At 44.8% G+C, this 27674-nt stretch overlaps 1 protein-coding gene across 1 annotated transcript in view; it reads left to right on the top strand.

Annotated features, from left to right (window-relative positions):
• The first annotated feature begins 11866 nt into the window (after window positions 1-11866).
• HACD3 (3-hydroxyacyl-CoA dehydratase 3) overlaps window positions 11867-27674 on the top strand; it is a 52574-nt gene continuing 36766 nt past the window's right edge. Inside the window, exon 1 of the mRNA XM_006153497.3 lies at window positions 11867-12103. Within this exon, the coding sequence (XP_006153559.1) occupies window positions 12017-12103 (87 nt within the window). The 5' untranslated portion in view covers window positions 11867-12016. The remainder of the gene's footprint in view (window positions 12104-27674) is intronic.

Genomic DNA, 27674 nt, shown 5'->3' with positions numbered 1-27674 from the left:
CCGTGGGCAACCCAGGCGGCGAACGCGGCACTGTGAAGCGGCAGCGGCGGCGGCCGCGGCGGCTCAGGCACTTCCGGTTCCTCGCGACCCGCACTCCGACAGGCAGAGGTGCATCTGGGCCAAGGAGAGCGCTGCTCGCCGCCGAGCACGGTCTGTCGCCACAACACCATCTAGCGGCCGGAGGAGCAAGCAGGCGCGCGAGGGAGACCCGACTGGGCTGTGAGGGGAGGTCGGGAGAGGAGAAACGGAATCCAGAAAAGGGCAGCGGATTGTTGGAAGTCATGTGGCAAAATCGTGATGCGTTTCTGCTCACTCGTTTTGTTTTTATTCAGCAAATAATTATGGAGTGCCTGCTCAGATTTAACAAATGTCCTGTCCATGTGCCGAGCAGAGTGGTAGATGCTGGGATTAGAGCAAGCAGCAATCAGGCAAAAAATCTTTGTCCCTTACTGGAGGTGATTCAGAGACAAGAGACTAGAGCCTAGGAGGTCTGCTGGTTTTATTGTTGCCATGGAAACAAACCTGAATTTGGAATCAGAAACTTACCCCTAATATTATTCATAGTGATCTTCAGCATGCCATTCCATCTCTCTGAGTCATGGTTTCTCTGTCTGTGAAAGGGATATGTCCCTTAACTGTAATTTCAGAAATCCATGCATGTCACACTAGCATATAAAGATAAGGAAACTAGGGCCAGCAGGAAGTGCACATATTGACACGCTTGATTTCACATGACCGACTGGGCAGTTCAGTCCTGGGCCTGGGGGGCTTGAAAAACTTGGGGGGGGAGTGTGTGCCTGCTGTGCCCAAAACTCCCAGAGGAGAATGGAGAAGGGATTGCAGCCTGCCATCCCCTCTATGGGAGTGCCTTCTTACTTTCCCTGTCTCTCTCTTCATCTCTGTCTCTGTCTCTCTCTGGGGAGTACATGGATCCAGGAGAGAGAGGTGAGTGACTCATTCTAATCACATAATCAGATCCCTTGCTGGCAATGAACTTTTCTAGTCTATGCTATTTGCTATCTGAGAGAAGGAGAAAAAGGAAGTCTAGGAAGGTGACTTGAAAAGTCAGAGGTGTGGGACAAAAGAGTGGGAAAGCCAGGCCTCCTTTATTTTCTATTATTACAAAGAGCCCTGTGTCACAGTTGTGTGCCATTAGTGTATTATAACAGCACTAATAAAAGATCCACTTGGGTACCGCTTTCCACTCCGCACTGTGTAATTACTTGCTCTGAGGCTAAGTCAGCCTTTCCCTCAGGCTTCTTCAAAGTTAAGTTCCCTTTTTAAAAAGTACATTTTCTCTGGGTCTCCTTTATGAATTTTTTGCAAATCACTTGAGAGCAGATTTTAAAGTTTGAAATGCACACACACACACACACAGAATCTTGCACTTCATTTCATTCATCCAACAAGTGTTCATTGGATCACGTCCATGTGTCTATCACCATTCTAGTCACTGAGCAAAGTAGACTACTCTGTTCTATGCAGTTTATATCGAAATAAGAGGAGCTAGAACCCCAATTCCAAAAAGCAAACAAAAAATACACAATTTCATGGATTTAAAAAAAGAGCCATGAGAGGTAAAATACTTAAGTCACCTTGCTAATTATAGATTGAACAAATTTTAATTCAGATTTCTTGTTTTTCAGACTGATTTTCTCCCTCTATGGCAGGATTATAAACAAATCTTGGGCCAGCAGGTGGCATGGTGGTTAAGATACTTGATTCCCACAGGGCTGACGGTGGTTCAAATCCCAGACCTGGTGGCTTGGAAATCATGCTGAATTCCAGGAGGAGAATGGAGGGGGAGGGTTAGCAGTGTGGCCATCCTCTTAAGGAGTGATTTCTCATTTTCTCTATCTCTGTCTCCAGTGAGCACACGTGCCCTGTGGCAAAAACCTAAAATAATAATAATAATAATGATAATATACACACATCTGAAACTCTGAGAAGGCTGTAGAGGAATATTTCTGCCACGGTAATCTGACACCCTTGCAACCTTACAGGTATCCTATGAGGATAGGCCAAGGCTTGAACCAAAGCTTCTCAGAGTCTCTGCAGATCATGTAGCAATCTTCCCAGGAGAGGAGAGGAGGGGAGGCTACGCGGAGCTCTCCTCTCCCAGTTTCTGACGGCTGTGGGGCCTTCTCCCACCCCTTTCCGAACTGTGCTGCAGAGCAGGACACAGCAGCAGCAGCCTCCATGGGCTCCTCGCCCATGGGTGTCCCGCAGCTCACCTTCACGGAGATCTGGCTCCTTTTGGCGTGTGGGACAAGCGCGCCCTTCCTTCTGTTGTCTATGAACGAAATAAACGATGTTTTTCCGGCTCACCTGTCAGGCCTTGGCCTTGCCTTCTTGCACGCGTCCTTGACAAAGCCCCACGTGCTCTGTGCTGCCCTGCACTCTAGGTGCACGTCAGAAAAAGGCAAGCTCTTTGGGACCAGTAGATGGTGAAATGGCTACGTCGCTGGACTTCCCCGGAGTTGACAGAGGTTCAAGTTCCGGACCTGGTGGCTTAAAACACTCACGTTGGGCGTGTGTGCCCTTGTGCCCAAGATCCCGAGAGGAGAATGGAGAAGAAGCATTGCGGCATGGCCATGTCCCTGAAGGTGATTTCTTGCTTTCTGTCTGTCTGTTTGGCTAGCGCATGCACCCTATAGCAAAAATCTCTCAGACAGACAAACAAGAAAAGAAAAGGCAAGCTATCTGCCATCTGAGAGATGAACAAGACAGCATGCCAGGGTGTCAGGGAGTGGTGCAGAGCCATCGTTTCTAGCACAGGGCGTTGTCATCCACAGAGATGGCTTTTGTAACATGCTTCTGAAGCACCTCGTGTTAGGTGCTACACAGTGCCAAAAGAGGCTGTCTGAGTGGGGAGGCTGATATCTAAGCATGAAAGCATGAGCCGTAGCATGAAGTGCTCACACAGCTGCCGATTACAGGGTACAGGGGCTACACTTTGCTTCTCTGCTTCCCCTCACACTTTGCCCCGTTTCAGAGCATAGGACAAACCAAACCGTATTCACCAAAAAGAGCTTCTCCTCTTGGAACCAGTAGGTGGTGCAATGATTAGTTGCTGGACTCCCACATGGCTGACTGTGGTTCCAGTCCCGGACCCAGAGGCTTGAAACTCACGCCAGGTGTGTGTGCGTGTCCAAAGCCCTGAGAAAAGAATGGAGGGGAAAATGGAGGAGAAGGGATTGAAGTGTGCCCACACTCCCTGGGGATGATTTCTCACTGTCTGCCTCTTTCTACTTCTCTGGCAAGCACATGTGTCCTATAACAAAAATCTGTCTTAAAAAGAAAAAAAATATATATATAAGACCAGAGGTGGTGTAGAGATTAAGGTGCTGAAACATGGCCAAATGGGTGGTTCAAGTCCCAGCAGCTTGAAAAACATGATGGGGACACGTGTGTGCATGCCCAGAGTCATGAGAGGAGAATGCAAGGAAAAAGATTGCGCATGGCCACCCCCCCCCCCCGGGTGCTTTGTCACTCTCCTTCTGTCTCTCTATCTCTGTAATGAGCACATGTACTCTACAGCAAAATTTACCGCACACACAAAAAATGTTTTTTAAAGTTTCTTTCTTCCCTTTAAGACAGGTACTTTTTTTTTCCTTTTTTTTTTTTTTTTAGATTCTTGCTATAGGGTGTGTGCAATTGCTGGAGAGACAGAGACAGAAAGTGAGAAATGACCCCCTGGGGGGATGACCAGGTCACAATTCCATCGCCTCCATTCTCCTTTTGGGATTTTGGGCACGCACACACATGTGCTCGGCATGTGTTTAAGCTGCTGTGTCTAGGACTCGAACTGCAGTTAACTACGTGGCAGCCCAGAGACATAACCATTACACCATACGGTGGTCCTGAGAAAGGTATTTTATTTTTAAAGAATTATTAAATTAAATTAAATTATTTATTTAAATTTGACCAGAAAGTGGGGGAGAGAGAAAGAGAGAGACAGAGAGAGAGAGAATAAGAAAGCAAACCACCAGGTCCAGGACTTGAACTATAGTTGACCATGTGGGAGTCAAGCACCCTTCACCACCCATGCCACCTGCCAGCCCCAGTTCAAGAATTATTTTATTTTAACTTTATTTATTTATTTTAATTTGATCAGTGAGGGACAGAGCGAGAGTGAGAGAGAGAAAGTGAGACAGCAAGCTGCCAGGTCTGGGACTTGAACCCCAGTCAGCCATGTGGGAGACCAGCACCCTTAACCACCACACCACCTACCTGCCAGTTGTCCTCCCCCCTAGACAGGTACTCTTAATAGGGCCTTCTATGCAACAATCTCTTGCCACTCTCACCCTCTTACCACACACACACACACACACACACACACACACACACACACACACACAAGCCTTCCAGCCCGTGAAGATCACAGGTGCACCCAGCATGTGCAGGTTGACCTATCTTCCCTTCTGGCTCCAGAACCATGCAGCAGGCACCACACAGCCTGCACCACGAGGGTGGGCCCACATGTAAGCCTTTCAGTCAGCAATGCTGCTGCATGGTTCAAATTTCCCAAGTATAAATGAGCACATAGTGACAATTTTTCTATCATCCTGGCCCTCCAGACAGTCTTCTTCTCCCCTAAGAAATGACTTATTCCCTTTTGCATGTACTTCTAGTGCTATATTATGACACACAAACACATGTATATATGTGGGTACTCTACTTCCCGCTACTCCACTATTTCTACACAGATGGTAACATACTCACCAGTGCTGCACCTTGCAACCAGGTAGACAGAACAGAGAACCAGGAATTAGCAGCTGGGTCAAACTGAACACAGTAGAAAGGTCACTTCCCCATACCCCAGGCAGGCTCTGGAAGGAGGTGCTTGAGCCACAGGTGGGGACATTTTTGCACATTCTGGACTGTGGATTGACTTACAGAAGGGAAGGATTTTTCCTGGCAATGACTGATTGTAATTGCTCTCCCTGGAATAAGTAGGAGGCTGTGAAAAGATGACCTGACTGCACTGCATTCCCTGTTCAGAACCAGGGCTCATCCAACCAGTCTCTCTCCACCCTAGCTTCGTACAGTCTAGAAAAGAAAACCTGCTTTGGGTCATGAATAACTGGCTGGTGATCTGTGCAAGGGACAAAACAGCTGAATTCTACAGCTCATTTCCTTTCTTCCTCTCTTTTTTAAAATTTGCATGTATTTGCATGTAGGCTAGTCAGGAGTGAGACAGGAGAGAGAGAGAGAAAGCCGTAAATCATCCCTTAGGGGGAGTGACCATACACAATTCCTTCTTTAAAAAAAAAAAAAAAAAAGAATTATCTTATTTAACTTTATGTATTTATTTATTTATTTAAATTTTACCAGAAAGGGACAGAGAGAAAGAGAGAGAGAGATTGAGAGAGAGAGAGAGAGAGAGAGAGAGAGAGAGTGACAAAGCAAGCTGCCTGGTCTGGGACTCAAACCAGGGTCGACCATGTGGGAGTCCAGCATCATTAACTGACACGCCACCTGCTGACCCCCAGCCACAATCCCTTCTTCTCCATTCTTCTTTCAGGATATTTTAGGAACTCATGCACTTGTGCATGGCGTGTTTTACATCCCACCAGGTCCAGGACTTGAACAACACAGTCGGTCAGTGAGAGCCAGCTGCCTTAACCACTAGCCATCTGACTGGTGTCATAGTTCATGTTCAAAAACCTCTTCCAGAAAAAGAAGATGCGGTAAAAAGGTGAACAACTGGGATCTGTGTGATCACTTGCCAAGGGCAGGAAACTGGCCTTAAGTGTCCGGCTTGGGCTTCCTCCAGGGCAAGCACTCAGCAAAGGCTTCCTGTGGCTGAGAAAGATCCTTCTCTGAGAGGGAGAGGTGGCCCTGGGCCAAATGGGGCCAGGAAGGCTGAAGGCAGAAGGCGGGACACAGGCACAGTAGCTTAATTTGCATTTTCACTTGACCAGTATTGCCACAAAAACCTCAGCCCTGTGAATTTCAGCTTGGCAATCCCACTGGGTTCTACCTTTTTATCAACCCTCCCCGCACACACTACCCTGCCATTTTATAGTTCACCTGGAGGAAACGTTTTCCCTCCTCTCCATTTCAACTACTTTCTGATTGGAATTTCTCCTGGAGAGAAAGGTCCACAAACAACTGGACCTCTTCCCAAGCAAATGTAGAAACAGCTGATAAGAACATTAGAGGGAACTGAATCTAGCTCTCTCATTTGATGGATACAGAAACTCAGACCCAGAGAGGTCATCTTACAGTACTGCAGGAGAGTGAGAACCAGCCTGGATAGGTCCCCTTCCAATGGGCCTTTATTTATCTAGTTAATTTTTATTTTACATTTATTCACTGAAGGAGAGAGAGTAAGAAAACAAGCCACCAGGTCTGGGATTCAAACCACAGTTGGTCATGTGGGAGTCCAGTGACTTAATCACCATGCCACCGGCTGGCCCCATCCAATGGACCTTTTTTGAGAGGCATTGGAGGCAAAATGTCTAGATGATATTTTTTGTGTGTGTCAGTAGCTTTCACCTTACACAAAGGTCAGCTGATAAACCTCAAATATGCTAGATTAAAATTATTTTACTTTTGGGACCAGCAGATGGAGTAATGGTTATGTTGCAGGACTCCCATATAGTTGATCACTGTTTGAGTCCTGGACCCGGCAACTTGAAACTCACCCAGGCACGTATGTGAGCGTGCCCAAAATTCCGAGAGATATGGAGGAGAAAGGACTGCTGTGTGCCCATCCCCACTGAGGGATGATTTTTTTTTTTTTTTGAAAGGGTTTTCGCTATAGGGCGCGGGCGCTTGCCAGACAGACAGAGAGAGACATAGAGCCAGAAAGCGAGAAATCATCCCCCAGGGGGGATGGTCACGCCGCAGTCCCTTCTCCTCCATTCTCCTCTCGGGATCTTGGGCACGCACGCACACGCGCCCGGTGTGAGTTTTAGGCCACCGGGTCTGGGACGCGAACCGCTGTCGACTACATGGGAGTCCAGCGACATAGCCATTATGCTAACTGCTCGTTCCTGGGGGATGATTTTCTGCTTTCTGTCTCTCTGTCTCTCTGTCTTTCTGGTGAGCCTTATAGCAAAAATCTAAAAAAAAAAAAAGAGAGAGAAAAAATTACTTTTTATTGCACACCCACTGGAATTAGAGACAATGAAAATACCAAGGATGCGAAGCAACATAACTTTCAGACCCTGCTGTGGAAATGTAAACTGATGGAAACATTATAAAACTTAGGAGTGGTGCTGGCAGGTGGCCTGGTGATTAAGGGCGCTGGACTTCCACATGGCTGGCCACAGTTTGAGGCCTGGACCTGGGTGGCTTGCTTTCTCACTTTCCTTCTCTCTTTCTTGCTCTGTTTCTCTCTGGTCAAATTAAAAAATATATTAAAAAAGTAAGTAAAAATAGAGTTAATAAAGTAATTCTTAAAAAAAAACAAAACCTTAGGAGTGGCTGGCTCCATGACATGATGGTAGGCTGGATCTCACATACCCAACTACATAGTTCAAGTCCGAGACTCAGTAGCTCAAGAAACACAGTAGAGGGGCCAGCAGCTAGCATAATGGCTATGTCATTTGACTCGCATGTAGTCGATCGCGGTTCAAGTCCTGGACCCGGTGGCTTAAACTCAGGCTGGGTGTGTGTGCGCATGCCTGCCCAAGATCCTGAGAGGAGAATAGAGGAGAAGGGTTTGCAATATGGCCATCCCCCCTGGGGGGTGATTTCTCGCTTTCTGTCTCTCTGTCTTTCTGGCGAGCGCACGCACCCTATAGCAAAAAGCTCTCCAAAAAAAAAAAGAAAGAGAGAGATGGTGGAAAAGGGATTGTGCTGTGACCATTCCCCATGGGGAGTGGGGGCCCCAGGGTGATTTCTCCTCTTCCTCTCTCTGTATCTAACAAGTGCATGCATCCTCTAGGGAAAACAAACAGACCAAAAAAAAAAAAACTGCGTAGGAGAATTTATGAAAGTTAAACATGAGCCTATATATAAAACCAAGGAATTCCATTCCTAGGTATTTAAGAAGAGAATTAAGAGCAGATAAAGGCAGGGATACAGATGTTCCTAGCAGCCTTAGTTATTAATAGCTATAAACTAGATACAGGAGTGTGCATCAGCAGGAGAATGGATACATATGTTGTGGTATATTTATAGTTAATTACTACACAGGACAAACAAAACTCAGTAAGAATGAATTACTGGTTCATATAACATGAATCAATTTTGTTCACATTATGCTGAGTGAAATAAGCCAGACACACGAAGTCTATATACTGTAGTTTTCATTTATATAAAATTCACAGAGAGGCAAAAACTCCTCTAAGGTTGTCAGTTATTGAAGGGGGATCAGCAAGTGGTGTGGTGGTTAAGGTGCTGAACGCTCCCACATGGGCGATCATGGTTTGAGTCCCAGACCTGGTGACTACTTTCTCCCTTTCCCTTGCTCACTCTCTCTCATTCTGTCCCTCTCTAGTCAAATTAAAATAAATAAATCAATTAAAAATAATTAAAAATATGAGACCAGCAGGTGGCATGGTGGCTAAGGCTCTGGACACTCCCACATGACCAACCTAGGTTCGAGTCCTGGACCTGGTGGCTTCCTTTCTCACTTTCTCTTTCTCTCTCTGGTCAAATTAAAATAAATGAATGAATAAATAAAATTAATAAATAATTCTTTCAAAATAATTAAAAATAAATGAATAAATAAAATTATATATATATATACATACATATATATATATATATATTATTGAGGGGCAGGATGGGAACAAAGAGATGATGACATGAGGCAGTGTCTGGGATGCTGGAAATGTTCCCGGTCTTGATCCAGGTGAGAAGTACACAGGTATGAACACGTAAAAAATCAGCTTAAGCTGATCACTTAGGATTGACCCATTTCCTGTATTTAAGGTATACCTTATTGTTTTTTAAAAATGCCCTATATTGCAGCTTCATTGTGATAAAAATATTATTACTTAAAAATATTTATTTTGAAAATTCAAGGCTGTCAAGGTCACCACTTCCATTATCTAATATCTGGCAAATTGCATCAGCCTCCAACTGGTGTGCCTGCCATCAGTTTCTTCTCGTTAGCAGGTCCTTGAAGCACGATACATTTGATTTAGCTAACCTCTAGTTTGCCAAACTTCCTTGGCTTCCATGCCTAGCGCTGAGGTGCTTATCTGTGGGACAGAGTGAAGCAAAGACTTTCCTAATCCACTCCCTACCTTTCCAAGTTTACGGTGACCTCTCTCCATGCCCTCCATCCCTGGCGTGTAGAACTATGCAGTTTTTTCACCTGCGGACTTGTGCTGGTGCTGTCGGTTCTCGGCCTCTGCTCCCTCTGTCCAACTCCCCCCCAGGAGATCAGTGCTTGGCTTAATGGTTACGTTGCTGGACTCCCATGTAGTGGAGCTCCGTTCGAGTCCTGGACCCGGTGGCTTAAAACACGCTGGGCATGTGTGCATTTGTGCCCAAATTCCTGAGAGGCCAATGGGACAGAAGGGATTGAGGCAGAGCCATCCCCTCGGGAGGTAATTTCTTGCTCTCTGGCTCTCTGGGGAGCAGATGCACCCTAGAGCAAATATCTCTATTTTAAAAAATTCCTTTCCACATTTTAGGGTTCAGCTCTCAAGGACTCTCTCCCCAATGTCCCACCGTGACCAACTCTCAGTTGGGGCCTTCCTACTTCTTTAGGAGCCTCAGCAAAATCACCATATTAAACCATCTACATTTTACACGATCCGCCCCCTGAGTTAAATGTTTCCTGAGAACTGGCATCGTTTTTCTCCCTCACTGGGTCCCTGTGCTAAATAAATGGGTGCTAACAGAACTGAATGATAAGTTCCATTTTTGTCTCAAAGTTCTAATTTTCATAGAAACTTTGCTTCCCATTAAATTCTTCACTGCAGAGGAACTTGGGAATAGAAGTGTATTCAGACAAGGCAATTCAAAAAAGTGGATATAGATAAGACAGTTTAAACAAGACATGATTTAGAGTTGCCTTTAGCTCAGATTTCCTATTTTAAGAGTCTCCTGGGACTGGGACCAGAAGATGGCATAATGGTTACATTGCTGGACTCCCACATAGCTGACTGTGGTTCCAATCTCAGACCTGGTGGCTTAAAACTCACTCGCCATGTGCCTGAGATCCTGAGAGGAGAATGGAGAAGGGATTGTGGTGTGGCCATCCCCTCTGGTGGGTGATTTCTCTCTTTCTATCTCTCTGTCTCTCTGGGAAGTATATGCACCGGATAGCAAAAATCTCTGTCAGGGAAAAAAAAAAGTCTCCTGGGATTAGCAGGTTGCATTGAGGTTAAAGCAACTGGATTTCACCATGGCTGACTCCACAGTTCAAGTCCCAGACCTTATGGCTTGAAAACATGCTGGGTGTGTGTGCGTGCCCAAAATTCTGAGAGAATTGAACGACAAAGAATTGCTTTATGGCCATCCCCCCTCGGGGTGATTTCTCACTTTCTCTTTCTCTGTCTCTGGCAAGGGGGCTGCACCTTATAACAAACTAAAAATAAGTCTTGGGACCAGCAGATGGGGTAATGTTTATGTGCTGGACTCCCACATAGACCACCGTGGTTTGAGTCCAGGACCTGGCAGCTTAAAACATACAAGGCACGTGTGCATGCGTGCCCAGAATCCTGAGAGAATGGAGATTGCCCTGTGGCCATCCCCTGGGGAAGGTGATTTCTCGCTTTCTGTCTCTCTGGAGAGTGCATGTGACCTATCACAAAAATCTCTCTCTCTTTTAAAAAAAATTTTCATTTTATTTATTGTTATTCTTTTAATTGACCAGAGAACTAAAGAGAAAGGGAGACTGAGAAAGCAAGCCTCCAGGTCCAGGTCCCGAACCTTGGTCAGCCAAGTGAAAGTCCAGCATCCCAACCACCACGTCTTCTGCTGGCTGTAAGGATCTCTCAAAAATAAAAAAAATAAAAAGTCTTCTGCACTGTCCAGGAGAGTAGCCATCAGTCACATGTGGCTATGTAGGTTAACTAAATAGAATACAAGGTTCAGTTTCTCAGTCTTGCTGGCTACATTTCAAGTGCTCGGAAGTCTCATGTGGCTGTGCCCACCGCACTGAGTGCGCGGAGGGGACCTACTCTCTTTGCGTCCTCGCTTAAAGTTCCCTTAGACCGCACGATGCTCTGGCCTTTTCGCTCTCTCCTCCACCCTGTGCCGAACCGCTGCCCCTATCACCAGTGCGATCCTTACTGTGTAACTAATTATTTGCTAGTTTTAATAAACAGGGTTGCAAGGCGTTAGGGTCCGTGCCTCACAGCTGTTGTTCCACTGTTTGACTTTGAAGTCCGGGCACATGGGAGTTCCGTAAGTGTGGAATTAGAGTGACAGAATGGGAGAGGCCTTACGGACACATCAGCCCTATTCTCACGCTGACCGGTCCTCTGTGGGCCTACCGTCTTTCCTTTTTAAAGCTTATTGGGAACCAGCAGTTAGCGTAATGGCTATGTTGCTGGACTCCCACGTAGTCGACTGCGGTTCGCGTCCCGGGCCCGTGGCTTAAAATTCACGCCGGGTGCATGTGCGTGCGTGCCCAAGATCCCGAGAGGAGAATGGAGGAGAAGGGATTGTGGCATGACCATCCCCTCTGGGGGGTGATTTCTCGCTTTCTGTCCCGATGTCTCTCTCTGTCTGGCGAGCGCACACACCCTATAGTGCAAATCTCTCAAAAAAAAAAAAAAGCTTATTTTGAAGCTTCGCTGGCAAGAGCGGGAAGCTCAGACACTACTAATTCCAAGCCCGTAGGAGGCCGCAACCAGTGGCCCCGCCCACGCCCCGCCCACCCTCTCCCGCTGGCTTGCCGGCCGGGGGTCGCGCTGCTGTCCCCGCCCCCGCCCTTCACTGCGCAGGCGCGGCCGGCGAGCGTGGGGTGAGGCTGCCAGGCTGCCAGCGCTCAGGAGCGCGGGGGTTTGCGGCCTGCGATCTACAGTCCCCAGCCGCTCAGTACGTGAGGCGTCAGGCGCAGTGAGCCGAGCCTCTCCGCGCCCTGGGCAGCGTGGCCATGGAGAATCAGGTGCTGACGCCGCACGTCTACTGGGCTCAGCGACATCGCGAGCTGTATCTGCGCGTGGAGCTGAGTGATGTGCAGGTACAGGCCGGTCCGGGCGGCGGGAAGCGCGCGGGATCGAGGCTCTCGGTACCCGTCGAGACTCCCGCCCCTTTGTCTCGGTGCGTGCTGGAAAGCCTGCAGTGCGCCAGCGAGCTCCGCGCCGCCGTGTGTCCCCGGCCTGCTGGCTCTGGCCGAGGCTAGCCAGCTGCTCCGGGCCGGGGGACGGCCCTCTGAGGGCTGCAGGTGCCTCCTTGCCCTCTGTGCGCCTGGCGCGGGTCTCCGAGGCTGCCCGGGCCTCCTCTTTGTTAGCGGTCTGCGGCCGGGTGGAGCCCGAGCCTAGCGCTGGAGGTCTGGCCGTCGGGGTTCGAGTTGGTGAGGCCGGTGGAGAGAGACGTGGGAGAAACTCGTTGGGTCAAGGGTGCGGCGGCCTGCCTGGCAGTGGCCTGACCCCTCACATATTTGTGGAGTCCGCCGCTGCCTGGGGGGCCACACCCACCTCCCAACCGTTCCGTGATGGAATCAGCCTTATTACTTTCAATTTTAAAATGAACAAAACCGAGGAAGTAATTTTTCCCTCTCTTCCGAAGAGGTGAGCTCAGGTTTGTTGAGTTGCGTCCAGAACTTAAAAAATGATCTTGAGTTACATTCAGCATTTGCGTTTGATCTCATTGACTCCCTCTGTGAGCAACCTGAAGCCTCCCAGAAGTGGAGACATCAGGTTACCCCCGTGTGGCCGTCCAAATCATTCGGATTCCAGTCTTTGTATTGTAGAACTGGTTTTCAGTCTAGAATATTCCTTCTACACTCATCCTTACTCCCAACTTCTCCTTGACAGCCATGGCATTTTGTAACCTCGTTCACTTCCCTGTACTCTCTGCCTCGGAATCAGGCTTTCAGGCTTGGATCTGTCAAGCCCTTGGGCATATTGCCTTGGGGAGTGTAGGAGTGTAGATACTTTCTGAGTGTTGACTTGATTTTATTGAATTTAATTTAATCTTTGCTTCTGGAATATAAACCTGTTTTCCTTTTGAAAGATGAAGACAGGTATGCCAGGAGGAGATCCGGGGAGGAGAATAGAGGAGAAGGGATTGCAGCCGGCCAACCCCCACCCTGGTGGGCGATTTTTCTCTCCCTCTCACTGACTCTGTCTTTGTTTCTCTCTCCTGGCAGTGCATGTGCCCTATGGCAAAAAAAAAAAAAAAAAAAAAAAAAATTCTCTCTGAAAAAAAAAAAGAAACAAAAGGAAATGGAAATTGGTTGGCCAGAATGTCCTTAAATAGGCTAAGACATTGCCTGGTGTGTCATTAAATGTGTTAAACCAGACTGAATTACACTTTTACGTCAGAGGATGAATAAATGTTCTGTGCTGCCTCTCTTTACTCTGCTCCAGGGTGCTTTAATAATACTGGAAAAAAACAAAATCTTTTGTAGCTTAGGGATCAAAGTCTCCATCTAGAGTGTTCTTGCAGCAATCAATACACTACAGGGCAGCTTGTAGCCTTGTGGTTAAAGAAGCCGCCCACCACAGTTTTAATTCTACCCTGCTTGAAAACACACCTGGTGCTTGAGTGCATGCCCCAAGTACCACAAGGAGGGAGAAATGGAGGAGAAGGGATTGCGGTGTGACCATACCTCATTCAGGGGTGCTTTCTTCCTCTCTCTCTTTCTCTGTCTCTCTCTGGCAAATGCATGCACCCTCTGGCATGCATTTGAAAACTATAATAAATAAATAAAAATACAGAACATGTGTTATGACATTCACTTTAAGTACTTAGTTAAAAGCAACGTGTAGGACAATTACATAAATTTAGGCCCTGCCCTCCCTAATATCTGACATTTGATAAGAATAGAACATTCTAGATATTTTTTTTTTTTGAGAGATTTTTCACTGTAGGGCGCGTGCGCTCGCCAGACAGAGAGAGAGACATAGAGACAGAAAGTGAGAAATCACCCCCCAGGGGTGATGGTCACACCGCAATCCCTTCTCCTCCATTCTCCTCTCGGGATCTTGGGCACGCACGCACACGCGCCCGGTGTGAGTTTTAAGCCACTGGGTCCGGACACGAACCGCGGTCGACTACGTGGGAGTCCAGCGACACAGCCATTACGCTAACTGCTGGTTCCCACATTCTAGATATTTTTGAAGCCATAAGTAGAAAAGGTGTTTTTCCACTGGGGTGATTGTGGAAAGAAATGAAAATTGGGGGGGCCCAGTAGATGGCATAGTGGTTACGTTGCTAGACTCCTACATGACTGACTACAGATCGAGTCCCAGGCCCAATGGTTTGAAACTCACACAGGGCATACGTGCATATGTGCTAAAGATTCCAGGAGGAGAATAGAGGAGAAGGGATTGCTGTATGGACATCCCTGGGAGGGGGGATGATTTCTAACTTTTTGTCACTTTCTCTGTCTCTCGTTCCAGCTAGCACATGTACCCTATGAGAAAAAAACAAAAAACCAAAAACTCAAAAAAAAACTCTTAAAAAAAAGAAATGGAAATTGGTTGGACAAATGGAAAACTGCATCATACTATGTTTTTCTTGAACGATCTAAACCTTTCAATCAAGAAACATGAACACTTGTATTTATCATATTTGGTATATTTAGAAATGTGGAGGTATATGTTTGAAATGTATCAGTTAAAATGTAATGGAGGGAAAAAATGACATTTTCTTTTGGAGAGAATTTATTTTTTAATTTTGGGGGAAAAATAAGTCTTTTATCTTCAAGTGAGTTTTTTCTCTGGGCTTTTACATCTGTACTTCTGAGACATTCATTTTCAACTACCATTGGTTTAAAAGCAACATGTTAATCCCATTCATGACAGAAATCCCCTGCTAACATGTGTAAGATACTACAGACTTACAAAGATGAGTCAGACTGACCTGGCTTTCCAAGGACATACTCTCTGGAAGGAAGCATATTATCACATACAAGCCAAACTTGCTTTTGTGAGTCGCTAGATACTTGGAATGGCTGACCTGTTAGCACCCCCACAGCCAGAGACCACCAGGAACACACCTTTTTTTTTTTGGAGAGGTTTTTGCTATAGGGCACGTGCGCTGCCAGACAGACAGAGACAGAGAGACAGAAAGCGAGAAATCACCCCCCAGGGGGGATGGCCACGCCGCAATCCCTTCTCCTCCATTCTCCTCTCGGGATCTTGGGCACGCACGCACGTGTACCCGGCGTGCAGTTAAGCCACCAGGTCTGGGACTCGAACTGCGATTGGCTATATGGGAGTCCAGAGACATAGCCATTACGCTAACTGCTGGTCCCAAAGCACACCTTTTTAAAACAAGTTGGGTTTATTCCTCATTGCAGCAAGGGAGAGCATACTCCTTAGGGAATGGTGTCTCATTAAGAGGGTGTTAGAACTCATTATATGATTTGGTCCTGGGTGGCTGTCAGAAGCCAGGAGCAATTCTGTGGTTGGGTATTTTTAGGATTCTTCCTCTACCCCTTTGGTATGAAGCACATGCACCCTGTGGCAATTAAAAATTAAATAAAAAATACAGAGCATACGTTATGACAGTCACTTAAGTACTTTGTTAAGTACTGTGTAAGCTAAATTAAATAAAGTCAGGCCCTGCCCTGCCTAATGTTGTCTGTCATTCTTTTTAGTTCTTTTAAATTAAAAAAAAAATTGCTACAGGTTGTTTGCGCTTTCAGGAAAGACAGACGGAGAGAGGGAATGTGAGGGGGGGATGGCCAGGCAGCAGTCCCTTCTCCATTCTCTTGGGGTTTTGGACACGTATGCACATGTTCCCAGAGTGTTCTTCAAGCTGCTGGGTCTGGGGCTCAACACTTGCAGTTGGCTAGGTGGGATCCAGCCACCTTTATTTCCACACCTCCTGCTGGCCTGATGTCTGTCACTTGACAAGGGTACAGTTACGGATAACTGACAATATAGAGTGGATAACCACTTAACTCTTACAAGCTTCATTCTCTTCATCCATTTAAGAATGAGGAACCGCTAATTCACAGGCCTTTTTTTTTGTCTTACAAGATATTAGAGAGAGAGGGAAAGAAAGATACTTATTTACTTATTTATAGGGAGGGGAGACTATCACAAGAATAAAATAAATGAGGGACCAGCAGTTGGCATAATGGCTATGTTGCTGGACTCCCATGTAGTCGACCACGGTTCGAGTTCTGGACCCGGTGGCTTAAACTCACTCCAGGCACATGTGCATGCGCGTGCGGGCCCAAGATCCTGAGAGGAGAATGGGGGAGAAGGGATTGCGGTGTTGCCATGCCCCCCCCCGGGGGGTAATTTCTTGCTTTCTGTCTGTCTGTCTCTCTGTCTTTCTGGCGAGTGCATGCTCCCTATAGCAAAACTCTCTCCACAAAAAAAAGGATAAAATAAATCGTAGAGAAGTAGCAGTCACTCAATTTGGCCAAGAGAGGGAGCATGGTATTTTGTGGGTGGCACAGTGAGTAAGATGGCCCTTGTTTCACTTTGTCAAGGTTTTAGAGTAACCTTGTCTGAGGTTGGTATTCTGTAGGATCCTTATATCTGATAGGCGAATAACATGGCCTAGCAGTCTGTGCCAGACCTGCTGTTCATTGTCAGGGGCTGCTTTTTTTTTTTTTCCCTTGATTGATTGTTCTTCACAGGGCCTGTTGGAACTAGTGGTTCTGGCTCAGGAGGAAGCAATTCATTTATTTGTTTAATAATAACCGTTCATGGGACCAGCAGTTAGCATAATGGCTATGTCTCTCGACTCCCATGTAGTCGACCGCGGTTCCAGTCCCGGACCTGGTGGCTTAAATTCACGCTGGGTGTTTGTGCGTGCATGCCCAATATCCCAAGAGGAGAATAGAGGAGAAGGGATTGCTGCGTGACCATCCCCCCGGGGAGTGATTTCTCGCTTTCTGTCTCTCTGTGTGTCTCTGTCTGTCTGGCGAGTGCACGCACCCTGTAGCAAAAAAAAAAAAAAAAGCCTGTAGCAAAAAAAAAAAAAAAGCCTCTCAAAAAAAAAAAAAACGATGTACAGGATTCCTGTCCACTGGACTATAAGGTTTATGTGGGTAATCTTGGAAACTATGGCAACAAGACCAAATTGGAATGGGTTTTGGCTATTAGGGACCGCTCTGACGTGTGTGGGTTGCTAGAAACCCGACCGACTTTGCTTTTGTTGAATTCAGAGATCCCCGAGATGCAGCGGATGCTGTCTGAGAGTTAGATGGAAGAGCACCTGGTGGCTGCTGGGTAAGAGTGGGGCTGTCGAATGCTGAAAAAAGAAGTCAAAATCACAGCCCATGTCCCCCTCAAGGAACTTCACCCTCAAGATGATAATGAGAGATCTCCAAGAAGGAGAAGCTTCTGGGCAGCTGGGGCAGGTCCCTTTCTAGGTACAGGAGAGAGAGATCGTTGTCTCTGTGGAGAAATCACAAGCCGTCCTGATCCTTCTCCAGGAGAGGTCTCATGGCCGATCTAGGTCAAGTGTGAGGAAACAGAAGATTGGTTTGTAGATGTGGTGTACAGGAAGGAATTTCATATTGTCGGAGGATGTGCAGAAAATTCAAATTTTGAGGCATCATAGACGTGGTGTATTTTTAAGATGTTTCAGCTGTTCACACTTGTTTGTGTCTTTGAACGATGACACACATAAAGATGTAATTCTCTATGAGTTGAAATGGATCATATGAGGCATGTGAGACCAAGGATTGTTACTTTACAATGTTCTCTTAAGCAAAATTGCATTTGCTTTGAACTTTAGTCTTGGATAACCTGATAATAAACTCTTTTTTTTTTTTTTTTTGAGTGGTTTTTGCTATAGGGTGCTTGCGCTCGCCAGAAAGACAGAGACAGAGACAGAAAGCAATCTCCTCCATTCTCTTGGGATCTTGGGCATGCATGCACACGTGCCCAGTGTTGAGTTTAAGCCACCGGGTCTGGAATTTGAACTGGGGATGACTACATGGGAGTCCAGCAACATAGCCATTATGCCACCTGCTGGTCCCCACCTGATAATAAACTTTTAAGTCCTGCCTAGCTAAAGTGTGGTGTTTCAATATAGAAACCACTGGCAAAATTGAACTAAGATACATTTTTTTCTATAATTGGGCTGCCCTTGAACGAGCAGTTTTCTAAAGCTTCTGTGAACATAAGCCAGCTGTTAAAAATATGAGCCACACCATTAAACAGAACTAGAGGTTTTTGAAAAATCTAGCTAGTCTTCATCCTGGGCAGAGGTTGCCTAGTTGGTATAGAAATTGTTTCAAGAAAGCTTATCTTTAGATCTTAAATTCTTTATATGATTGCTGTAAATGAACACATAGCTGTAACATTCTTCACTTGAAAATGTGAATTTTCATAATACCAATATCCTACTGGTTTAAGGGTATACTGTAGAGCCAAACTTTGAAGTTTTTAATTTCATGCGGTCAGTTGTAATATGTTTTGTAAAAAATTTCTGGGGTTAGTTTTGATTACAAAAAAAGTAGAGTTTACATTCAATATGAGCATAATGGGGCCATCAGGTGAATTGGTGGTCAACGTGGCTGGGTCCCACGTGGCTAACTATCTGGTCCCGGACCCAGCAGCTTGACAATCACTTTGGTGTGTTTGAATGTGTACCCACGATCCCGAGGAGACTGGAAGAGAAGGAATTACGGTGTGGCCATCTTCCCTGGGGGTTGATTTCTCACTTTCCCCCTCGTCTCTGTCTCTCTCTGGTGAGCTCATGCACCCTATGGCAAAACTGAAAAAAAAAGAAAAGTGAAATAAGAGAGAACAACGGAAAATGCTTTTTAAAATTAAAAATGATTTATTTATTTAATTACATTTGCTAGTATTATTTTTTAATTTGACCAGAGAGAGAGAGAGAGAGAGAGAGAAAGTGAAAGTGAGAAAGCAAGCCACCATGTCCGGGACTCAAATCATGGTTGGCCGTGTGGGAATCCAACGCCTTTAACCACCATGCCACCTACTGGCCTGGAAAACTTCGTTATAGAAGAATGCCAGCAAAAAAAGAAATGAAAGAATGATCGAATTTAAAGATTATGATTTTATAGGCTTCAGTATAAAGTTGAATTAAGGTTAACAGTGGCTAACAGTGCCACTGGATCAAAGAGTGTTGTTAGGAAACAGCAGAATACACTGTAAGGTGACTTACTGATTACAAAAGAAAATGTGTACTGTACATTAAGCGTTCCGGCAGTCACCTTCTCAGTTAAACAATGAAGTTTAGCATTTCCATATGACAATAGCCTCGCTTTTTGATGCTATAAATACTCACATTGCCTCTATGTCAAAAACGATTATAGTGAGTGTCCTGACAAACCCAGAATATGATACATTTTATAAGACAACTGGTCTGTATTAGATGAAAATAGGCATGGCATAGACTATATGAAATTTGGGCTGGCAGATAACGTGGTGGTTGAGGTGACTGAACTCCTACATGGCTGACCGCAGTTCAAGTCCTAGACCTGACAGCTTGCTTTCTCACTTTCCTTCTGTCTCTGGTCAACTTCAAAAAATAAAATAATGACAATGAATAAAGTTTAATAAAATAATTTAAAAAAATATGAAACTTGGTTTGGTCCTGGATTTAGAAGAAAATGTAGGGCCAGCCAGGTGGCATGGTGTTTGAGGTGGCTGGATCTCATGTGGCCAACTACGTGGTTTGATTCCCAGATCCTACGGCTTGAAAACCAGGTGCATGTGCATGCATGTCCAAAATCCCGAGAGGAGAATGGAGAAGGGATTGCAGCATGGTCATCTCTCCTGGGGGGTGCTTTCTTTCTCTGTCTCTGCAATGAGCACATGTGCCCTATAGCAAATTTAAAAAAAGAAAAATGTATAGAGCCAGCTGGTGGCTTGGTGGTTAGGGTGGCTGGATCCCATATGGCCAACTCTGTGGTTTGAGTCCCAGACTCAGCAGCTTAGAAGTGCTCTGGTCTGCATGTGCGTACATGCCCAAAATCCCAAGAGGCTGGAGGAGAAGAGATTGTGGTGTGGTCATTCCCCCAGGGGGTGATTTCTTACTTTCCCTCTCTTTCTCTCTGTCTCTGTCTGGTGACTGCATATATCCCATAGCAAAACAAAACAAAACAAAAACCTAAATGTAATGGTTTAAAGCCACACTAAGCTCCTTCAAGAAGTGGAGTTTATTTTGTCTTCCTGGAATCTGGGCAGGCTCTGTGGCAACGTAATGAATAGGATGCTGTGTAGTGATGCTTGATATGTTCTTGCCTTAGCTTTTTTTTTTTTTTTTTTTTTTATGTTTTTTCCCCACACCCATATGTGCTCACCAGAGAGAGGGAAAGTGAGAAATCACCCCCTCTCCCCAGGGGAGGATGGCCACGCCGCAATCCCTTCTCTTCCATTCATCTCTTGGGATTCTGGACATGCACATGTGCCTGGTGTGATTTTCAAACTGTGGGGTCTGGTACTAGAACTACAGTTGGCCATGTGGGAGTCCAGCTCCTTAATCATCAGGCCACCTGCTGGTCCCCAGCCTTAACTTTCTTTTTTCTAAATAATTATTTATTTTATTTTATTCATTATTATTTCTTAAATTTGCACTTACCAGAGAGAGACAGAGAAAGAGAGAGAAAAAGGAGGTGAGAAAGTAAGCTACCAGGTCTAGGACTCAAGCTGCAGTTGTTCATGTGCGAGTTCAGTGTCTTAACCATCATGTCAATTGCTAGTGCTGAGCCTTAACGTTTTTCCTTTTTAGAAATGTCTTACTTTTAAAAAATATTTAACTTAAATTATTATTATTATTTTAATCTCCTATAGGGTATGTACCCTCACCAGAGAGAGAGAGAAAGAGAAAGTAATTAAGAAAGCAAGCTGCCAGGTCCAGGACTTGAACCACGTTCAGCCATGTGGGAGTCCAGCACTTTAACCACCATACCACCTAGTGGCCCCAGCCTTAACTTTTTTTAAAAAAGGAATTATTTAATTTTCTTTATAATTATTATTTTAAGATTTCCAACAGGGTAGGTGTGCTCACACAGACAGAAAGGGGAAGTGAGAAAGCAAGCCACCAGGTCCTGGACTTGGTGGGCAATGTGGGAGTCCAGTGTCTTAACCATGTCACCTGCTGGCCCCCCCAGCCTTAACTTTTTAAGACGACTGCCAGCTTCCTTCTCTTCTTTTGGAACACTTGCTCTCGGTACAGTCCCTCCTAGAACTCAGCAAGTCTGCCTGAGAAACCCAAGCCACATGGAGAAGCCACATGTAGTTATGCCAGTCAGCAGTCTCAGCTCAACTCCCAAATGGTACCAACAGCAGTGATGAGCCGTGTGAACGACCATCTGAGATAGTCCAGCCCAGTCTACCATAACCCTAGCCTTTGTCATGTGGAGAACTATCAGCTGAGTCCTGTCCACCGCAGTTATGTGAAATAATAAAATGGTCGTTTTAAGCCACCAAGTTTTGCAGTGTTTTCTTGCATTCCCAATAAATAACTGAAACAAACAAACAAATATTTTTGGGTCGGTGTTTGATTCTTTATTAGATGATGTGAAATTATTCTTAGGTGTAAGAAAACTGGTAAGGAAGGTTCTTATTTCTTAGCAGATGCATGTCAAAAATTTAGGGAAGATAAAGTGTCTTGATGTCTGTAACTTATTTGGAAATGATTTAGCAAAAAAACAAATAAAAGTGTGCCCATAAAAAGCAAGTAGGGGCCAGCAGATGGCATGGTAGTTAAGGTGCTGGAATCCCACTTGGCCAACCATAGTTTGAGTCTAGTTCCCCACAGGAGGAAAAGGGATCGCGGTGTGCTCATGCCCCACGGGGTGTGTGGGTGTGTGTGCTTTCTCTCTTTTTCTCTCCCCATCTCTTCAACATGTGCCTGTTGGCTTAGTTTGTTTTTAAAACTAGTTTATTTAAATTTATTTATTACTATTTTGTGATGAAGGAAAGTACAGCTTTATTGCAAAGCGCAAAGCAAGGAAAACTGGGCAGCTCGTGCTGAAAAGACCCGGTCTCCCCAAGATGTTCCCCATATGCGTTTTTAAGGACAAAATTAGGGGCTGAGGTCCCAGGCACATGATCAGTTTAGTGATTGGTTTAAGAGGACATGATCATCTCCTGGACATATTGATTGGTGAGGCCTTAGATAATCAAATTCCTCTTCAGGTTTCTGGAGCCATTCAGCCTGCAGTCTCTGAGCTCACAACCAGCAGTTTCCAGCCTACAAAACATCTCACGCATTGAGCAGAAAACCTTATCTTTCCTTTTGGCGAGAGTTTTAGAGGTCAAATGGCCCCTCATTCATGGTCCACATTGGTCATTATCATAACCAAAGCCTGGGTCATTACAATGTAAATAGATCTTACTTTTCAAGAACCTTAGAAAATATATTGGGGGGGGGTGTCCTTGCTGCCTTTCAATCCCCCCATTCTTAGAAAAACCTCTCAATCCTGAGGGGAAATGGGCCATGACTGATCTGGCTGCTTCTTGCTGAATGGGGAGTAGTTTCAGAGGTCAGGATTGGAGGAAATGGCATGCATTTATTTAAAAATACTCAGAACTTTACCTTTAGTTTTTCAATACTATTACACTAGCACCAGCTTCTACGGTTATGTTTTCACATCTGAAAGCACGTTTGATTACAATATAAAACAAGACAGCAAAGTTGCTGGTGAGGACAGAAGTCTGACTGCATTTTCCTATTTTTTAAAATCCTTTCCAAGGGGCCTGAAGGAGTCACGCCCACAAACACCAACAGACCTTTTTGACCGGAGTCTTCCTACAATCTGTCCCTTCTTACTATCTTTGTGATGTATGTGAAGCCTGCTCATCTTTGTTAAAGTACATCCTTTTTTGATCTCAGCAACCTTCCTTTTTTAATCACCAACTGAAAAACTATAAAAAGGACATAGAACCTACAAGCCCCCCTGATTCCACATGTCCTGTCTTTTTGCACCAGATTAATGGGAAAACTCTTCACTAAATTCCAAACTCTGTCCCTTGCTCTCAGAATCAAATAAAAGGAACCCCTGTACCTGATCACCCCAAGAAAGGCATGTTTTACCTCCTCTCTGGGCCTAGGTCACTCATATTCTGCTTAGAAATAAACTGCATTATTATTTTTGCAGAGTTGGTTATTTACATCAATACTAACCTATTTTTATCAGTAGCCAGGTAGCTTAGTACTTTTTTTTTTTTTAACCTAAGACTTTTTTTTTAAAGAGTTTTTGCTACAGGGTGCACATGCACTTGCCAGAAAGACAGAGACAGAGAGACAGAAAGCGAGAAATCACCCCCTGGGGGGGTGGCCATGCCATAATCCCTTCTCCTCCATTCTCACAGGATCTTGGGCACGCACACCCACGTGCCCATCGTGAGTTTAAGCCACCGGGTCCGGGACTCGAACTGCAGTTGACTACATGGGAGTCCAGCGACATAACCAGTACTCTAACTGCTGGTCCCTTACCTAAGATTTGTAAGTGCAACATGAAATGTTGTCATCCTGCAAACTCTTTAATATGCCAAGACATAATTCAAAACTATTTTATGATCTTAAGACAAATTAAATACAGTGAAAATGATAGGCTGAGGTGATCTGATAGAGTTTTCTGGCCTGATAGGGGTTCAGGTTCATTTTTCTGCGGGTGGATACCCAGTTTTTCTAACACTGCTTGCTAAAGAGGTTTCCCTTTTCCCAGTGGATTGACTGGTACCCCTTGTCAAAGATGAGTTAGCTGTATGTTTTGGGGTTTATTTCTGGAGTCTCTACTCTGTTCCGTTGGTCCTCATGTCTATTTTTGTGCCAATACCGTGCTGTTTTGACTATTACAGCTTTGTAATATAGTCTAGGATCAGGGAGTGAGATGCCACCTACTCCAGTCTTCTTGCGCAAGACGGCTTTAGCAAAACAGGGTCTTTTATGGTTCCAGACAAATTCCATGAATGTCTTTTCTAGATCTGTGAAGAATGTCTCCTGTTATTTTATAGGGATTGCATTAAACATGTAGATTAATTTGGGTAGGCTTGCCGTTTTTATTATATTGATTCTGCCAATCCAGGAACATGGGATGTCCTTCCACTTTTTAGTGTCCTTTTCCATTTCCTTTTTAAGGTTTTCATAGTTTTCCTTGTAGAGGTCTTTGACTTCCTTGGTTAGTTTTATTCCTAAGTATCTTATACTTCTTGTGGCTATGGTAAATGGAATTACATTCTTCAGTTCTGTCTCTGTCTGCTTGTTGTTTGTATGTAGAAATGCTATAGATTTTTGTAAGTTAATTTTGTATCCTGCTACTTTACTGTATGCATTTATTTCTTTGAGAAGTTTTTTCATGGATACTATTGGGTCTTCTATGTATACAGTCATATCTGCAAACAGGTAATTTCAGCTCTTCTTTCCCTCTTGGAATGCCTTTTTTTTTTTTCTCTTGTCTGATCACATTGGCTGGAACTTCCAATACTATTTTGAATAAGAGCTGAGAAAGTGGCAACCTTGTCTTCTACCAGTTTTTAGTGGAAAACCTTTCAGTTTTTTCCCATTCAGTATAATGTTAGTTGTAGGTTTTTCATAAATGGCTTTTATTATGCACAGGTTATATATTACTGATTCAATCTCATTGCTTATTATAGGTGCAGTCAGGCTTTCTATGTATTCCTGAGTCAATATTGGTAGATTATATGTGTCCAGGAATTTGTCCATCTCATCCAGGTTTTCTTCTATGTTGACATAGACTTGCTCATAGTATGCTCTAATGTTTTGTATGTCTGTTGTAATGTTGCCTGATTTGTTGTGAATTTGACTTATCTGTGGTCTTGGTCAGTCTGGCTAAGATGGGTCTTGGGGAAGATCTTCTTGGGTTGATTCTACTTGAAGTCGTTTGTATTTCTTGTGTCTGGATCTGTAAGTGCTTTCCTAGACTAGAAACATTTTCTTCCAGGATTTCATAAAATAGATTTTCCACACCCAAGAAGATCTATACAAACAGCCAAAAAGCATACGAAAAAATGCTCAACATCCCTCATTGTAAGGGAGATGCAGATTAAAACCACAATGAGATACTACCTAACCCCAGTTAGAATGGCGAAGATTAAAAAAACAAATAATGGTAACTGCTAGAGGGGATGCAGTAAAAAGGGAACACTCCTACACCGTTGGTGGGAATGTAAATTGGTCCAGCCACTGTGGAGAACGATATGGAGTTTCTTCAAAGACCTTCAAATAGAACTACCATATGATCCAGCAATTCCGCTCCTGGGGATCTACCCAAAGGACAGGAGAACATTCATTCTGAAGAGCACTTGCACATCTATATTCATTGCAGCATTATTCATGATTGCTAAGACATGGAACCAACCCAGATGTCCACAAATAGATGAATGGATTGAAAAACTGTGGCACATATACTCTATGGACTACTATTCAGCCATAAAACACAACAAGGCCTTGGAATTTGATAGAAAGGAGAACATGGAGAACATAAAAGTATTAAAAACTGTAATGGGCACTGGAGACAAAGTGGAAAGAGAGTATGAGAAGGGAAGAGCATAGGAAATTTGAGGGGAAAATGGAGAGGTAAGACAATTGTGGGACACAGATAAGGTTTATCATCTGTTGACGATGATGGAATGTTTTGGGAGTGCCGAGCACCCAACCAATGTGGTCAGTGGATTGCTGGAAGGAGTCATGGGACTTGGCAATAGCTGTACTCAGGTGTATTCTGGTTATTAGTCCCTTATCTGAGGCACAGCTAACAAAAATTCTCTCCCATTCTGGGGGTTGTCGATTTACACTAATTACAGTGTCCTTTGCTGTGCAGAAACTCCTTAGTCTGATGTAATCCCACCTGTCTATTTGGGAGATTATTGCCTGTGCTTTGGGGGTCTTGCTTAAGAAGTCTTTGCCTACCCCAGTGTCTCCCAGAGTTTCCACAAAATAGGATCAGCAGAGGGGTAAAGACAAAATGAAACGGTCTGGAAGGATCCATCCCCAGGCCTCCTCACCCTCTTCCTGCTTGGGAGGGTATACCTGAGCGTGCCCTTTCCTCCTGACTCATAAAAGACAGTGATGTTAGTGTAGTGTTTCTGCCCAGGGAAACCCATTTGAGACTCAGCACCCACAGTGTTTATTTGGGGCTGCTTATTTAGGTAACCTTTGCTTACCATCTACCTAAATTCCAGACTTCTGGACAGAAAGCTGACATCCCCCGTAAATCACGCAGGTGCAGTACAAGCACAGTGGGCACTCCTTATTAGGGGGTGGGGAAAAGCCAGATTCCAGATGTCGGCCAAAGGGTGAGCTTGGAAGCAGGTTCTTCCTTCTTGAACCTCTTTGTTCTTTTATCTTCCTTTTTTTTTTTTTTCCAAGAATTATTTATTTTTAATTTTATCTACTCATTATTTTATTTTACTTTAAATTTTGACCAGACACACACACGTACACAGAAAGTGAGAGAGAGAGAGAGAGAGAGAGAGAGAAAGAAATTGAGAAACCAAGCCACCAAGTCCAGGACTTAAACCGTGGTTAGCCATGTGGGAGTCTAAGCACCTGAACCACCAGGCCACCTGTTGGTCCCTTCCTTTTTCTTGTTCCTTCTTCTACTTTTTTCTCTTATTCTTCCCCTTTTTCCTCCTCTTTCTTTCTTTCTTTTTTTTTTTCTTGCTAGAGGGTACAGGCACTCGGAAGCATCCCCCGTGGGCACAGGCACGCCGCAGTCCCTGTCCCTTCATCTCTCCCCCTTGGGATGTCGAGCACTCAGAGACATTGCCCAGAGTGTTTCTCAGGCTGCCAGGTCTAGGATCCAGCTGCACGGTGGGCCATGTGGGATCTGGCTGCTGTAACCACCAGATCAGGGAGCCAGCCTGAAAGCAGGCCCTTCTAAAGATTGCAGCCTCAGTCCTGCTATATTAACTGTTCTACACACATTCTAATCACACACGTATGCACGCACACACATATACAAAGATATGAATAAGAGAGGAAGCCCTTCTCTGAAGAGATCATTGTTGAATTATTTGCGGTCCTGTCAGATTATGAAAATGGGTGAACTGATATGGTTTCAGTTGTCTAGACAGTTCTGGAGCCATTAAGGATACAGACGAAGACAGTCCCTGCCATCGAGGAACTTAGAGTTCAGAGGGGCAGGGAAACCAGTAAGCAAAGGTTACAGACTAGTGTACTGAGTGACTCCAAGATAGTAAGGAAGCTGTTCATTCTGATGTTGGAGGTGAGGAGGAGGGAAGAGGATTTAATATTTGACCTGGTATTTGGAGAATAATGTTCAAAGGGCTGGCAGGTGGCGTGGTGGTTAAGGGCCCCGGACTCCCATATGGTTAGCTGACCACGGTTTGAGTCCTAGACCTGGCGACTTGCTTTCTCACTACCCCCGACACTGTCCCTGTCTGCTCAAATTAAAATAAATAAATAAAGCTAAATAAAATAATTATAAATGAAAGAAAGAAGTGTTCAACAGGCATGGAAGCCTAGAGGGCACTCTTATCGGAGGAAGAAAAGCAGCTGAAACACGAGTGCTTACTATTGGCCAGACACTGTGTGTGTTATCATTTAGTTCTCACAATAGTCCTGGGAAGTGTTTCTGTTATTTAAGAAATGATAGCAGTCACTATGGATCTGATAAGCTGAACACTGAAACTGGTTTTGTTCCAGAGGCACTG

This window comes from Tupaia chinensis, unplaced genomic scaffold (genome assembly GCF_000334495.1).
Source record: "Tupaia chinensis unplaced genomic scaffold, TupChi_1.0 Scaffold000377_2, whole genome shotgun sequence".
Lineage (NCBI taxonomy): Eukaryota > Metazoa > Chordata > Mammalia > Scandentia > Tupaiidae > Tupaia > Tupaia belangeri.
The sequence above is the reverse complement of the archived record's forward strand: the minus strand, read 5'-3'. Positions and strand labels throughout refer to the sequence as shown.